At 44.8% G+C, this 16494-nt stretch overlaps 2 protein-coding genes across 4 annotated transcripts in view; both read left to right on the forward strand.

Moving 5' to 3' along the window:
- The window catches only part of hydin (HYDIN axonemal central pair apparatus protein), a 66757-nt gene extending 65698 nt beyond the window's left edge, over positions 1-1059 (forward strand). For both annotated transcript variants that reach the window (XM_035798611.2, XM_035798612.2), the window contains exon 85: positions 230-1059. In XM_035798611.2, the coding sequence (XP_035654504.1) occupies positions 230-739 (510 nt within the window). In that variant the 3' untranslated portion in view covers positions 740-1059. The remainder of the gene's footprint in view (positions 1-229) is intronic.
- A 2126-nt stretch (positions 1060-3185) lies between these two features.
- The window catches only part of necab2 (N-terminal EF-hand calcium binding protein 2), a 127228-nt gene continuing 113919 nt past the window's right edge, over positions 3186-16494 (forward strand). Inside the window, exons 1-2 of one of the 2 annotated variants that reach the window (XM_035798617.2) lie at positions 3186-3603; positions 13001-13025. In XM_035798617.2, coding sequence (XP_035654510.1) covers positions 3286-3603; positions 13001-13025 — 343 coding nt within the window. In that variant the 5' untranslated portion in view covers positions 3186-3285. The remainder of the gene's footprint in view (positions 3604-13000; positions 13026-16494) is intronic. The other variant, XM_035798616.2, reaches the window with a different exon arrangement.

Below are 16494 nucleotides of genomic sequence, written 5' to 3' on the forward strand. Positions count from 1 at the left end.
CCTGCAATCATTTACCCACACATCCAAGCACACTGCTCATGCTTGATGACCACTGTTACCTGGAAATCTGTTGTCTTACTGCCTTTCTCTACAAATTGTACTTTTTATAGAATATCTTGTAGACGTTGGACAATACAAGCTATAGCATTTCCATTATAGGTTTAATTCATTATCTCGGGGAATGCATGATCATAAAATTATGTCTCTGATGATATGATATCTCTCTTAGACGGACAGTCCTGACTTCATTGTGGAGAAGAACATCAACGCTGCAGCTGGCTACCAGGCAGGCACAGACATCAGCCTGGAGGTTTACTTTGAGCCCTGTCAGTTGGGAGAGATCCATGGCATGCTCACCCTCTCCTCAGGGTTTGGAGGAGAATACATGTTCCCTCTCTTTGGGTGCTGCACCCCTCCCAAAGCCCAGGGCCCCTTCACCATCCGCGCCGGATCCAGCGTGTCCATCCCCTTTAAGAATGTGTTTGTCCAGACCACAGCCTTCTCCTTCCAGGTGGACAGCCCATCCTTCACTGTGAAGGGCGTGGAGACCATCCGGTCCAAGAAGACCCACAACATTCTTGTTATGTTCGAGGGGCCTCCCCCTGGCTCCCGAGGGCCCTGCAGTGGTAAGCTGACCATCTCCAGCCCGCGCTCCGAGGGCCACGGCCAGAGCATCTCCTGGGTCTTCTACCTGAAGGGCTACTGCCCTGAGCTGGCCCAGAGGGACAAGACCTCCTAGAGGAGGGTGAACCTCTTCTATACAGTATCTACAGTCCAATGCACAATGTGGTTGATACTACAATATGTTTACTCCACACTGATATAGTTTTAAGCAAATGTCAAGCTAATAAATGTCATATAGATGGGTGTTTTTCTTCTGTTGCACTTACATTTGTACTTTTAGCACAGAATCATATTTGTTGAATGTGTTTTAAATCAGTAGGCTACAGTAATCACATTTAGTTGTTGATTTTACAAATAAGAATGTGTTGTTGTCCTATTTATAAAGCCTTAGGAGATTTATACATTGTGAGAGTAAATAATAAATATATTTATAGCAGAAATGGTCTATCGTATGAGCTCTGTTGGATTTTATCTCTTCTAGATCATGTCCCTCTCAGAGCCACTAGGGAGAGCACTTACTCCTCCAAATAGCAATCATTATGTGTCAGCACCAGTGACTTCCTACATTCATTTGTGGGAACAGGATGGGTGTTCAAGATGCATGAAATATAAAAAGAGTTTCGATTTGCATAAACAGCAGTTGAATAGGTGTGTCAGAACGAGAGAGAGCGAGTGTGTGTGTGTGTGTGTGTGTGTGTGTGTGTGTGTGTGTGTGTGTGTGTGTGTGTGTGTGTGTGTGTGTGTGTGTGTGTGTGTGTGTGTGTGTGTGTGTGTGTGTGTGTGTGTGTGTGTGTGCTTGTGTGTGTGTGTGTGTGAGCATACAATTAGCAAGCAGGATGAGTGCCTGTGTTTTGGGACAGATAACTATTGCAATTTTCCCTCATTCTCTCAATCAATGAGTTGTAAATTCTTTCATATTTAAATATTGCGCAGGGGTTTGAAGTCTCCTGGCAGAGCTTTTAATCTGGTGAGTAGGAGAGCTTTAATGAGGGAGTGGGAGGGCATTGTACAGACACGTACATATATTGGCTCTTTTTCCTAACCACGGAATTCAAATTGTTCTTTCATTTTTCACAGGATCATGAATCCCCTGTTTCTTTTCTGCCGTGTCAAGCAGTCCCTCTGCCAGAACTAACTTAGTACTGTGGGCTGTGCTGTGTAGGCTATCGGCTCAATAGGGATGGATGGAATAACCACCACTTTCCCACTGTATGTCTCCCTCCCACCCCCACTGCATAGCCTGTGGGTCTATTTGATGGGCTTGTTATATGATCAGATTGTTCTTGATACCCCTATCTTGTGCGGTCTCAATAGAAGGCGGTGACCAGAAGAGGATGAACAGTTTTGACAGAAAGGACATGTGTTGTGTTTATGATTGTCGGTTTGAAACTGGCTAGCAGTTATGATGCAGCTGAACTGTAATCAGAGTAGACAGATAAGATGATCCGGTGAAGGAGCTCTCTCTCTCCTCTATGGAACACTCCGAGCTCTTTGCTAAGGGGCATCACATCTATCTGGGCCTGACCATAGGAGAGGCCTGTGTATGCTGGGCTGCCTGTATTGGGCTTGTTTGCCTGATCTGTGTAGGGTAGCAAGGAGGCAGATGAAGCTCAAGTAACCAGAGTCACATAAACAGAAGTCCTGTTGAGATCCATTTAGTGTAACCCAGCCAGGTCTGACTGGCTGTGCTCTGATGGGCATCAGGCCTTCTGTCAGACCAGAGGCGGATGGATGCACTTCTAGTCGCCTGAGGCAAGACTTCCTCTAAGAATGGGTTCCTCCTCAACTGCTGTGGAGGATTTCCATATGCAGTTTTATGCCACACATTAAAATGGCAATAATTATATCTAAATATTTCTAAAGGCAGAGCATTCTTCCTACTCTGGTGGATTTGGCTAATTAAAGAGAGGGGCCTGGAATGACTTAATCACCTCTCTGAAAAGGGCAGGACCAGGGAGTCTTTCAACTCACAAAGGTTATCCTGCATGGGCCTTTATAGTTGCACACATCACACACTAGTAATGAGGGACATTCCTCAAAATTTAGAGGGGCTCAGATGAAACATGTAGGTGGGGAATTCTGCGCTCTATGGTGAGGCCCAATGTCTCTGATCATCATCAGCCAAACTTTTCATCTAGCAGAGATTATGAATGCAACAGGGGGCCTAATCAGTGGCTTAATTAATGAACCACATACACTGGGTGACACCACCCCACTCAACCATGCCACTATCCTAATGGAAACGTAGTTAGCTAGTGACTTGATTAATTTGCCCCACAACTGATAGAGATCTGTTAGAGGTAGTGTTGTAAGGACTCATATACTTTTCTTTAACTTAATTCATGATGCTTCAGTCCACTTTGTACAATGTCTCTCAACACGTTTACTTACATTTCTTTACAATAACTTCTACATATACAATAACTTCTCATATATTTAAGCAAGTAGACCTGTATCAGGCAAGATGCTCATTAGTTTAATCGAATATTGCCACGGCATCAACAGACAGTCACCTGGAATAGTCCACTAACCCTCTTAAAGTTTGAAGTGATGTTGAGGAGAGGTGTGTTTTCGGAGATGTTCGGAGGGTCGATGATGATGTAAGAGAGGAGGGAGGGATTGGCCCCATAGCGCTCAGCATGAACGCTCCGGTGCAAAAGGATGTGTGAGCAAGCAGCGCGCTACTGCAGGGACGGTGTCCATAAACTGCTCCAAAAAGAACAACCGAAACTCCGGGCTCAGGACAGCAAAGAGCACCCAAAACCCGTGGACCAGGACAGCGAGTCAGCAACGGCTGCACAGTCCGGAAACAGCGGCGCCCAGCCCGGTGCAATTGACGGGCTCGTCCGCTGGATAGTCACCAAGATGAGCGACAACAAAAGCATCTCTACCCGGGAATACGCGAAGGAGGAGGCGTCGGTTGCCCAAGAGCAGTTCTTCGCACCAGAGCCACGGAAAGGCATCTCTGTTATATTGGATGTAGGTATCGCTAACTTGATTGTAGGGTTACCAGACATCTTACCTGCACATGATTCGTTAATATGGTAGCTGAGGTGGAATAGTTTGCGGGAGAAAGTCCAATTTTAATTCAGTGCGCACTTACGCTCAAAGATCATCCTCAATGTTGTGCAAATACTGTACATTAATTCTAGCTTCTCTGAATACACATGCACTCACTATAAATATCTTGAAAATAAAGTTTCTCTGTAATCAGTAGGCCTATCTGGCCCATATTTTCCATAAATAGTGGAATAATTCTAAGCACCCATAAACAAATCAAATAGGCTACTCAGAGTTACGTCCCCCCACATTTGAGTGGTGTTTTATAGGCTATACATCCTAGAATATGTATCACATCCGACAGTGATTGGGAGTCCCGTAGGGCGGCGCACAATTGGCCCAACGTCGTCCAGGTTTGGCCGGGGTAGGCCGTCATTGTAAATGATAAATTGTTATTAATTTTGTTGCCTAGTTAAATAAAGGTTACATTTTTTTTTAAACAATTCAAAAAAGGTTTTTATCCATGCTCCAAATTGATATCAATAGATGTAAATGCTCCTACATGTGTGCAGTTTGTTACATAATTGGCCTTTGATTCCACAGCATGCATATACAGTAATTTAAAGCTACAATGATCAACTGTTTGAGAGACCCGGACAAATGGGATTTATAGATTTGTCATTCTTATTGAAATCAAGTTTAAGAAGTGGTAGATATGTTATAGGTGCGCTAATTCTATGCTTCCTGTTCTTAAGTTACGTTTTTGGTCTTTTACCTTCAGTTTTGTACACCAGCTTCAAACAGCTGAAAATACAATATTTTTAGTCGTGAAAAATATATTTGACAAGAGGTTTAGGTGCAATGATTCTTTAAACTATACTTGCTTGTTTTGTCACAAACTGAAATTAGGCAAACTATTAGAAAATTAACAACCAGGAAATGGCAGAGGGATTTCTGCATAGTGCATCTTTAAATGTTGTCTTAATTAAAAATCTTATAAAGAGCTATAGATTAATATATGACTGATAGTCAGACATCTTGTCTTTACCATGCACTAGCACATCTTTGACAGTCATATCTTATTTTTTATAATTTATTATGATTTTGCAGTGTACCCAGCAATTAGTCTACACTGTCGGGTAGGCTGCTGAAGTTGGTCTCAGCAGTGTTGATTTAATAGGTCAAAGTGTTGCCATAGTATTAGTCATAATTGCTTTATGTGTATCTGATGCTCGTTTCTCTAGGGATCTACATATTGCTTTAATGGATAAAACAAACCTGAGAGTGAGAGAAACTAGTTCACTTTTAGACCAAGACCCAGACCCAGATAAGATGATAAAGAAGTGGTGCATGGAAACTGATTATAGGAGACCAGAGGAGTAGAAGTATCCTAGTGGGTGTGTGTGAATGTGACTGTGGTGTGTATGTGTGTGACTGTGGTGTGTGTGTGACTGTGTGTGTGTGTGTGTGTGTGTGTGTGTATGTGTGTGTGTGTGTGTGTGTGTGTGTGTGTGTGTGTGTGTGTGTGTGTGTGTGTGTGTGTGTGTGTGTGTGTGTGTGTGTGTGTGTGTGTGTGTGTGTGTGACTGTGGTGTGTGTGTGTGACTGTGACTGTGGTGTGTGACTGTGACTGTGGTGTGTGTGTGACTGTGGTGTGTGTGTGTGTGTGTGTGTGTGTGTGTGTGTGTGTGTGTGTGTGTGTGTGTGTGTGTGTGTGTGTGTGCGTGCGCGTGCGTGCGTGCGTGCGTGCGTGCGTGCGTGCGTGCGTGCGTGTGTGCGCACACGCGCATGAGAGAGAGCAAGAGAAAAAGAGAGTGAGGTGAGGGGAGAGAGAATACTCAGTATATGAAAGTGAGAGAGACGGAGTTGTACAGGGTGGCCATTTAAAACCAGACATTCTCTGCTGAGCCCACTTTTAAGTTCACAATAAATTGCACAGCTGATACTGTATAAAGTCTTGACTGCACCTAGTGTACACTGAATGACAATGCAGCCTCATACAGTATACTAGATATACAGTATTAGCAATGTAGTTTGCTTCTGCATTTGCCTGTCGATGTAGTGTATTGCTCTAGGACATTCTAGCTCTGTGAGTGACTTAGAGGTGATTATTGAAGGTTTTTAATTAAACTGTCCATATAGATCCAGCAAGTGACATTTACAGAAGATTTTAGTTGGATCATTGACCATGAAATGTAAATGTTGTTGTCATTTGCACCGTTTTTAGCCTCAGCCATACCAGACTTTACTACTTGCTTTAATTGCATGTTATCTCTTTTTGAAGGACAAACATATGGTATTAATTAATATTATTTATTGCTTGCTATGTGCCAGGATTTAAATATATATATATATATATATATATATTAAATATATATATATATTTGTCACATGCTGGTGTAGAACAGTGAAATGCTTACTTACATGTTATTTTCCAACAATGCAGAGTTAAAGATACAAAACAAAAATATGAGGAATAAATACACAATGAATAACAACAACGAATAAAAAATAAAATAACATGGCTATTTACAGGGAATACCACTACCGAGTCGATGTGCAGGGGTAGGTGGTAATTGAGGTAGCTATTGTATGTACATATAGGTAGGGATAAAGTGAACAGGATAGTTAATAGACAGTAGCAGCAGTGGAGAGTGCATTCGGAAAGTATTCAGACCCCTTGACTTTTTTCTTTACATTTTGTTACATTGCAGCCTTATTCTAAAATATATATATTTTTTAAATCCTCAGCAATCTACACACAATACCCCATAATGACACTGCAAAAACAGGTTTTTAGAAATAAAAAATAAAAAATACGGAAATATCACATTTACATAAGTATTCAGACCCTTTACTCCGTACTTTGTTGAAGCATCTTTGGCAGAGATTACAGCCTTGGGTCTTCTTGGGCATGACCCTACAAGCTTGGCACACCAGTATTCAGGGAGTTTCGCCCATTCTTCTCTGCAGATCTGCATAGCTATTTTCAGGTCTCTCCAGATATGTTCAATCGGGTTTAATTCCAGGCTCAAGGACAATCAGAGACTTGGCTTCTGTCTGATCACAACCATAAAGGCCTGATTGGTAGAGTGCTGCTGAGATGGTTGTCCTTCTGGAAGGTTCTCCCATCTCCACAGAGGAACTTTAGGAAGAGTATTGGTGGTTCCAAACTTCTTCAATTTAAGAATGATGGAGGCCACTGTGTTCTTGGGGACCTTCAATGCTACAGATATTTTTTGGTACCCTTCCCCAGATCTGTGCCTAGACACAATCCTGTCTCGGAGCTCTACGGACAATTTGTTTGACCTCATGGCTTGGTTTTTTTATCTGTGTGTGCCTTTCAAAATTATGTCCAATCATTTGAATTTACCACAGGTGGATGACAATCAAGGTCAAGAAACATCTGTTGGATGATCAATGGAAAGGATGCACCTGAGCTCAATTTCAAGTATCATAGCAAATGGTCTGAATACTTATGTAAATGAAAATGTACTTATGTACATGCTGGTAAAACATGAGGTAAAATAGATTTCAGTTTCCCTGCATTAAAATCCCCAGCCATGAGAAACCCTTCCTCTGAATGTACATGTTCTTGTTTGCTTATTGCTTGTGTTGAGTGTGGTCTTAATGGCAGCATTGGTTTGTGGTGGGCAGCTACGAAAAATATAGATGACAACTCTCTTGGTAGTAGTATGGTCTACAGCTTATCATTAGGTATTCTAACTCGTTATAGCAAAAACTTGAGACTTCCAGGACCTACTGTATATTTAAAGGTATGTGAGTATTGAAAACCCATCTGATTAGAAGAGAAAACTCACAGTATCTGTTCTTTGTACAGTATTTCTTACAGCCCCATTATTCTCCTTTCTTCTCTCCTCCACACCCCTACTCCACACAGCAGTGACTGCCTAGGGAAAACAGATCCATCCATTCTTAATGAGGAAAAAAGTCAGGGAGAACGCTGCCTCTCTCTCTCTCGCCCTGTTCCCACCATTCTGTGCCTCGCTCTTTCTCACAAATTTTCTTGCTTATTGTTTGTCATGTCTCTCATTCTTTTCCTCTGTCTCTCATTATTACCTTTTCATTTTCCAGGTCATGGTTTGGCTTTTTCAGGAGAGGCTTTATTACTGCCACTTTTAGTGAGTTTGGTACGCATCCGGAGGATAGGGAGGCGTTTATTACTGCCACTTTTAGTGAGTTTGGTACGCATCCGGAGGATAGGGAGGCGTTTATTACTGCCACTTTTAGTGAGTTTGGTACGCATCCGGAGGATAGGGAGGCGTTTATTACTGCCACTTTTAGTGAGTTTGGTACGCATCCGGAGGATAGGGAGGCGTTTATTACTGCCACTTTTAGTGAGTTTGGTACGCATCCGGAGGATAGGGAGGCGTTTATTACTGCCACTTTTAGTGAGTTTGGTACGCATCCGGAGGATAGGGAGGCGTTTATTACTGCCACTTTTAGTGAGTTTGGTACGCATCCGGAGGATAGGGAGGCGTTTATTACTGCCACTTTTAGTGAGGATCCGGAGGGGAGGCGTTTATTACTGCCACTTTTAGTGAGTTTGGTACGCATCCGGAGGATAGGGAGCGTTTATTACTGCCACTTTTAGTGAGTTTGGTACGCATCCGGAGGATCGGGAGGCGTTTATTACTGCCACTTTTAGTGAGTTTGGTACGCATCCGGAGGATAGGGAGGCGTTTATTACTGCCACTTTTAGTGAGTTTGGTACGCATCCGGAGGATAGGGAGGCGTTTATTACTGCCACTTTTAGTGAGTTTGGTACGCATCCGGAGGATAGGGAGGCGTTTATTACTGCCACTTTTAGTGAGTTTGGTACGCATCCGGAGGATAGGGAGGCGTTTATTACTGCCACTTTTAGTGAGTTTGGTACGCATCCGGAGGATAGGGAGGCGTTTATTACTGCCACTTTTAGTGAGTTTGGTACGCATCCGGAGGCGTTTATTACTGCCACTTTTAGTGAGGAGGCGGAGGATTTATTACTGCCACTTTTAGTGAGTTTGGTACGCATCCGGAGGATAGGGAGGCGTTTATTACTGCCACTTTTAGTGAGTTTGGTACGCATCCGGAGGATAGGGAGGCGTTTATTACTGCCACTTTTAGTGAGTTTGGTACGCATCCGGAGGATAGGGAGGCGTTTATTACTGCCACTTTTAGTGAGTTTGTACGCATCCGTTTATTACTGCCACTTTTAGTGAGTTTGGATCCGGAGGATAGGGAGGCGTTTATTACTGACACTTTTAGTGAGTTTGGTACGCATCCGGAGGATAGGGAGGCGTTTATTACTGCCACTTTTAGTGAGTTTGGTACGCATCCGGAGGATAGGGAGGCGTTTATTACTGACACTTTTAGTGAGTTTGGTACGCATCCGGAGGATAGGGAGGCGTTTATTACTGCCACTTTTAGTGAGTTTGGTACGCATCCGGAGGATAGGGAGGCGTTTATTACTGACACTTTTAGTGAGTTTGGTACGCATCCGGAGGATAGGGAGGCGTTTATTACTGCCACTTTTAGTGAGTTTTTCCGGAGGATAGGGAGTTTGCCACTTTTAGTGAGTTTGGTACGCATCCGGAGGATAGGGAGGCGTTTATTACTGCCACTTTTAGTGAGTTTGGTACGCATCCGGAGGATAGGGAGGCGTTTATTACTGCCACTTTTAGTGAGTTTGGTACGCATCCGGAGGATAGGGAGGCGTTTATTACTGCCACTTTTAGTGAGTTTGGTACGCATCCGGAGGATAGGGAGGCGTTTATTACTGCCACTTTTAGTGAGTTTGGTACGCATCCGGAGGATAGGGAGGCGTTTATTACTGCCACTTTTAGTGAGTTTGGTACGCATCCGGAGGATAGGGAGGCGTTTATTACTGCCACTTTTAGTGAGTTTGGTACGCATCCGGAGGATAGGGAGGCGTTTATACTACTTTTAGTGAGTTTGCCACGGAGGATAGGGAGGCGTTTTTAGTGAGTTTGGTACGCATCCGGAGGATAGGGAGGCGTTTATTACTGCCACTTTTAGTGAGTTTGGTACGCATCCGGAGGATCCGGGGAGGCGTTTATTACTGCCACTTTTAGTGAGTTTGGTACGCATCCGGAGGATAGGGAGGCGTTTATTACTGCCACTTTTAGTGAGTTTGGTACGCATCCGGAGGATAGGGAGGCGTTTATTACTGCCACTTTTAGTGAGTTTGGTACGCATCCGGAGGATAGGGAGGCGTTTATTACTGCCACTTTTAGTGAGTTTGGTACGCATCCGGAGGATAGGGAGGCGTTTATTACTGCCACTTTTGAGTTTGGTACGCATCCGGAGGAGTTTGGTACGCATCCGGAGGATAGGGAGGCGTTTATTACTGCCACTTTTAGTGAGTTTGGTACGCATCCGGAGGATAGGGAGGCGTTTATTACTGACACTTTTAGTGAGTTTGGTACGCATCCGGAGGATAGGGAGGCGTTTATTACTGACACTTTTAGTGAGTTTGGTACGCATCCGGAGGATAGGGAGGCGTTTATTATGTTCAACATAGAAGGGTCAAGAACAGCAAGTAACTCTTTCAGTGGTTTAGTTGGAATCGGGTCCAGTAGGCAACTGGAAGGTTTGTGAATGTGTCAAGAGATACAGGATTTTAAAAACTTGAGTGTCTCCATTTATCTTAGGTCCTGGCAGTTCTGTGTAAACTCAAGACATTTGTTTTGGAGAAATACGCAGATTCAAAGAGGAATCGGCAATTTGCTTTCTAAGGATCATGATCTTTTCGTCGAAGAAGTTCATGAATACATCACTGTAAAAGTGAAGGCCATCTTCTCTTGGACTTGGGGAATGCTGCTTTTTAGTTAGCTTTGCGACTGTATCAAAAATACATTTTGGATTGTTTTTATTCAGCGTAATTTCTGTTCCAATTTTCTGGGAGCTTGCTTCAGGCCTCGGGTATTTTCTGTATACCAGGGAGCTAATTTCTTGTGACAAATGTTTTTAGTTTTTAGAGGATATTACACAAGGTTAAATTTAGATCCTTGGTTAGGAGGTTAACTGATTTTTTAACTCCAACGTCCTTGGGTAGGTGGGAGAAGTCTGGAAGGGCATCTAGGAATCTTTGGGTTGTCCAAGAATTTAAAGTGCAGCTTTTTATAGTCCTTGGTTGGGGTCTGAGCAGATTATTTCTTGCGATTGCAAACGTAATAAGATGGTTTTCTGATAATCCAGGAATATGAGGAAAAACATTTAGATCCACAATATTTATTCCAGGGTATAACTGTGGCAATGCGTAGGTTCGGAGACAAGTTGGACAAAACCCACTGAGTCGATGGTGGCTCTGAAAGCCTTTTGGATTGGTTCTGTGCACTTTTCCACGTGAATATTGAAGGCACCAAAAATTTGAATATTATCTTCCATGACTACAAGGTCCGATAGGATTTCAGAGAACTCAGTGAGGAATGCTGTATATGGCCCAGGGGGCCTGTAGTAACAGTAGCTATAAAAAGTGATTGAGTAGGCTAAGTAGGCTGCATAATAACCGTTCTGTTCTTGAACAGTATTGATCACTTTCATTCTCGGTTCTGTTCCTCTGTAAAAAATATTTTACGGTTTTCAGTTCTGTTCCCTGAACCAGTTCCAACCGCTGGATAACAGTAGCAAACCACACCCTGGCCCCTGGGAACTGAGCTGCTCTAGTTGTTTTATACTTGTCTTAGTAAGTGATACTCTTTGATGTCGTTTTCATTCTATATATTTTAGAGGAGCAGTGTGTGCATTTGGTGTTTGTCCCCTTTTTTTGTCAAATATGTTTTTTTTAAATATCTGAAACGAAGTGAAATTGGGTCACCTACATTATGTGACACCATGCTGGTAGGCCTGACAAATGGATGATCAGACAAGCCCCTCAACACAAAATTGGCCAATTCTATACACAAACGTCTGCCACCTTTGTCATATTATTCCCCACTTCTGTTGCTTTAATTGTGCTTTACATTTTGCACAATATGTAATATTTTAATGCACCTTTTCTAGTTGTGTCAGTGAGGATGAGTATTTCTGGAGAGTAGGTACCTGTATTTCTTTTGCACATTAGTGTTTTACATCATGAATCTTGTTCTTGAGGCAGCTCTGCAGAGTGGTCACTAACATTAACCACACTGCTAACCCTAATGCCTAACCCTAATCTAAAATGAAGCAAATTTTGATTTAGCAGCTGGCCCATTTAGCGGTAATCTCTCAGTTCTGCCTCCAGGACAAGACTCATCCCAATAAATGTCAACCTGCAATTCTTTCTCTCTCCCCATCTAATTTCCCCAATCATTTTCTCTCTCTCTCTCTCTCTCTCTCTCTCTCTCTCTCTCTCTCTCTCTCTCTCTCTCTCTCTCTCTCTCTCTCTCTCTCTCTCTCTCTCTCTCTCTCTCTCTCCCTCTCCCTCTCTCCCTCTCTCCCTCTCTCTCTCACTCTCTCTCTCTCTCTCAAACCTGACTATTTCATCCACCTCTTGTGTTTGATCTCAAAATGATCTCCTTTCCCTTATCTTTGTATCGCAAAGAAATTATCCGATAGCAGAAGAAATAAACGATTAAGCTCAGCAAACACCATCACTTCTAAATGATTTCAATAGTGCTCTAGCAGTGCCTTTCGGGTGGAGTGGAAGATTGTGGTATTGATCTGAAATGGTTCCCAAGACGTTTTGCTCAGCTTACTTCACCCTCAGATGCCAAAGATAAACATGGCACAGACTCGTTATAAAGGCTTCAAACATCTGCAGTCACATAATAAAGCCGTAGTAATGTATGGTGTGTTCTCTAAGTCACATGTCCATTTTCATGGTCAATTATTTACCCCTGATTTGTTTTATTGAAACTACTCAAGTGCTCATCAATCTGGTGAAGCAAATAGATAGTATCAACAAACGCACAAAGGACAAACACCTACAGTATTTTATACTGTTAAGCTCATTCATGGATGAAATGCACTCACCGCTTTCAAAAGCATAGAAAGAAACAACACATGAATATGTTTCCCCCACCAGATATAACAATGGTTACAGAAAATGTATTAGTGTTTTAAACTGGTGTGAACACTGCTTTTCCAGTGACAAACGAATGCTTTTTCTTACTCTACCCTGCAGCCTTAACTGTGCTATTACACACATGAGTGCACAATGTGGTCAGGCTTTTTAAACAAGACTACACTGGGTTTTCACTTACTCTTAACCAACCATTCAGGCAGGCTTATTTACTGTCTCCGTGTCTGTAGCTAGTATCTTTTTAGGTGTTATGGTATCATTGACCTTTTTTGGCATGTTTTATCATGTTTCATGTCTTGACACTTTTCACGTGACCCTTCGCTAATGCAGAGCTCCTATTTTGTCTTAACAGATTTTCCGGAGAGCTGATAAGGATGGTAAGTGTGCTTTTGTTTGTTAAACTGATCTGTTATCATGTTGTCTGTGCCCTCTCAGTAAGGTAGCCACCCTGTCCAGTGTTGTGGGTTATTTGGGTGTTGGTTAATTTCCAGGCTAGTACAGCGTTTTGTTTGGTGCCAGTGCTTCCCTCATTCCCTCTGTCACTTGTTTGTTCTGCTGTCGTCTCTTGGAGCCTTTGACAAGACAGAAGAAAATGAACAAGGAGACAACTTAAAAAGCTCAGTTTTCATATCAGCCAGATGGCCATCTTCTTGTGTTCTCTGATGTGTGTGTGAGTGTGTGTGTGTGTGTGTGTGTGTGTGTGTGTGTGTGTGTGTGTGTGTGTGTGTGTGTGTGTGTGTGTGTGTGTGTGTGTGTGTGTGTGTGTGTGTGTGTGTGTGTGTGTGTGTGTGTGTGTGTGTGTGTGTGAGCATACAGTTAGCAAGCAGGATGAGTGCCTGTGTTTTGGGACAGATAACTATTGCAATTTTCAATCATTCTCTCAATCAATGATTGTTACATTTTAACATTAACATTTAAGTCATTTAGCAGACGCTCTTATCCAGAGCAACTTACAAATTGGTGCATTCACCTTATGACATCCAGTGGAACAGCCACTTTACAATAGTGCATCTAAATCTTTTAAGGGGGGTGAGAAGGATTACTTTATCCTATCCTAGGTATTCCTTAAAGAGGTGGGGTTTCAGGTGTCTCCGGAAGGTGGTGATTGACTCCGCTGTCCTGGCGTCGTGAGGAGTTTGTTCCACCATTGGGGGCCAGAGCAGCGAACAGTTTTGACTGGGCTGAGCGGGAACTGTACTTCCTCAGTGGTAGGGAGGCGAGCAGGCCAGAGGTGGATGAACGCAGTGCCCTTGTTTGGGTGTAGGGCCTGATCAGAGCCTGGAGGTACTGAGGTGCCGTTCCCCTCACAGCTCCGTAGGCAAGCACCATGGTCTTGTAGCGGATGCGAGCTTCAACTGGAAGCCAGTGGAGAGAGCGGAGGAGCGGGGTGACGTGAGAGGGAAGGTTGAACACCAGACGGGCTGCGGCGTTCTGGATGAGTTGTAGGGGTTTAATGGCACAGGCAGGGAGCCCAGCCAACAGCGAGTTGCAGTAATCCAGACGGGAGATGACAAGTGCCTGGATTAGGACCTGCGCCGCTTCCTGTGTGAGGCAGGGTCGTACTCTGCGGATGTTGTAGAGCATGAACCTACAGGAACGGGCCACCGCCTTGATGTTAGTTGAGAACGACAGGGTGTTGTCCAGGATCACGCCAAGGTTCTTAGCGCTCTGGGAGGAGGACACAATGGAGTTGTCAACCGTGATGGCGAGATCATGGAACGGGCAGTCCTTCCCCGGGAGGAAGAGCAGCTCCGTCTTGCCGAGGTTCAGCTTGAGGTGGTGATCCATCATCCACACTGATATGTCTGCCAGACATGCGGAGATGCGATTCGCCACCTGGTCATCAGAAGGGGGAAAGGAGAAGATTAATTGTGTGTCGTCTGCATAGCAATGATAGGAGAGACCATGTGAGGTTATGACAGAGCCAAGTGACTTTGGTGTATAGCGAGAATAGGAGCGGGCCTAGAACAGAGCCCTGGGGGACACCAGTGGTGAGAGCGCGTGGTGAGGAGACAGATTCTCGCCACGCCACCTGGTAGGAGCGACCTGTCAGGTAGGACGCAATCCAAGCGTGGGCCGCGCCGGAGATGCCCAACTCGGAGAGGGTGGAGAGGAGGATCTGATGGTTCACAGTATCGAAGGCAGCCGATAGGTCTAGAAGGATGAGAGCAGAGGAGAGAGAGTTAGCTTTAGCAGTGCGGAGCGCCTCCGTGATACAAAGAAAAGCAGTCTCAGTTGAATGACTAGTCTTGAAACCTGACTGATTTGGATCAAGAAGGTCATTCTGAGAGAGATAGCGGGAGAGCTGGCCAAGGACGGCACGTTCAAGAGTTTTGGAGAAAAGAAAGAAGGGATACTGGTCTGTAGTTGTTGACATCGGAGGGATCGAGTGTAGGTTTTTTCAGAAGGGGTGCAACTCTCGCTCTCTTGAAGACGGAAGGGACGTAGCCAGCGGTCAGGGATGAGTTGATGAGCGAGGTGAGGTAAGGGAGAAGGTCTCGGAAATGGTCTGGAGAAAGAGAGGGGATAGGGTCAAGCGGGCAGGTTGTTGGGCGGCCGGCCGTCACAAGACGGAGATTTCATCTGGAGAGAGAGGAAAGAGGTCAGAGCACAGGGTAGGGCAGTGTGAGCAGAACCAGCGGTGTCGTTTGACTTAGCAAACGAGGATCGGATGTCGTCGACCTTCTTTTCAAAATGGTTGACGAAGTCATCTGCAGAGAGGGAGGAGGGGAGGAGGGGAGGAGGATTCAGGAGTGAGGAGAAGGTGGCAAAGAGCTTCCTAGGGTTAGAGGCAGATGCTTGGAATTTAGAGTGGTAGAAAGTGGCTTTAGCAGCAGAGACAGAGGAGGAAAATGTAGAGAGGAGGGAGTGAAAGGATGCCAGGTCCGCAGGGAGGCGAGTTTTCCTCCATTTCCGCTCGGCTGCCCGGAGCCCTGTTCTGTGAGCTCGCAATGAGTCGTCGAGCCACGGAGCGGGAGGGGAGGACCGAGCCGGCCTGGAGGATAGGGGACATAGAGAGTCAAAGGATGCAGAAAGGGAGGAGAGGAGGGTTGAGGAGGCAGAATCAGGAGATAGGTTGGAGAAGGTTTGAGCAGAGGGAAGAGATGATAGGATGGAAGAGGAGAGAGTAGCGGGGGAGAGAGAGCGAAGGTTGGGACGGCGCGACACCATCCGAGTAGGGGCAGTGTGGGAAGTGTTGGATGAGAGCGAGAGGGAAAAGGATACAAGGTAGTGGTCGGAGACTTGGAGGGGAGTTGCAATGAGGTTAGTGGAAGAAAAGCATCTAGTAAAGATGAGGTTGAGCGTATTGCCTGCCTTGTGAGTAGGGGGAAGGTGAGAGGGTGAGGTCAAAAGAGGAGAGGAGTGGAAAGAAGAGGAGGCAGAGAGGAATGAGTCAAAGGTAGACGTGGGGAGGTTAAAGTCGCCCAGAACTGTGAGAGGTGAGCCGTCCTCAGGAAAGGAGCTTATCAAGGCATCAAGCTCATTGATGAACTCTCCGAGGGGACCTGGAGGGCGATAAATGATAAAGATGTTAAGCTTGAAAGGGCTGGTAACTGTGACAGCATGAAATTCAAAGGAGGCGATAGACAGATGGGTAAGGGGAGAAAGAGAGAACCACCCCGCTGACCAGAAGCTCTCGGGGTGTGCGAGAACACGTGGGCGGACGAAGAGAGAGCAGTAGGAGTAGCAGTGTTATCTGTGGTGATCCATGTTTCCGTCAGTGCCAAGAAGTCGAGGGACTGGAAGGAGGCATAGGCTGAGATGAACTCTGCCTTGTTGGCCGCAGATCGGCAGTTCCAGAGGCTACCGGAGACCTGGAACTCCACGTGGGTCGTGCGCGCTGGG

This window comes from Oncorhynchus keta, chromosome 22, assembly GCF_023373465.1.
Source record: "Oncorhynchus keta strain PuntledgeMale-10-30-2019 chromosome 22, Oket_V2, whole genome shotgun sequence".
NCBI classification, from domain to species: Eukaryota; Metazoa; Chordata; class Actinopteri; order Salmoniformes; family Salmonidae; genus Oncorhynchus; species Oncorhynchus keta.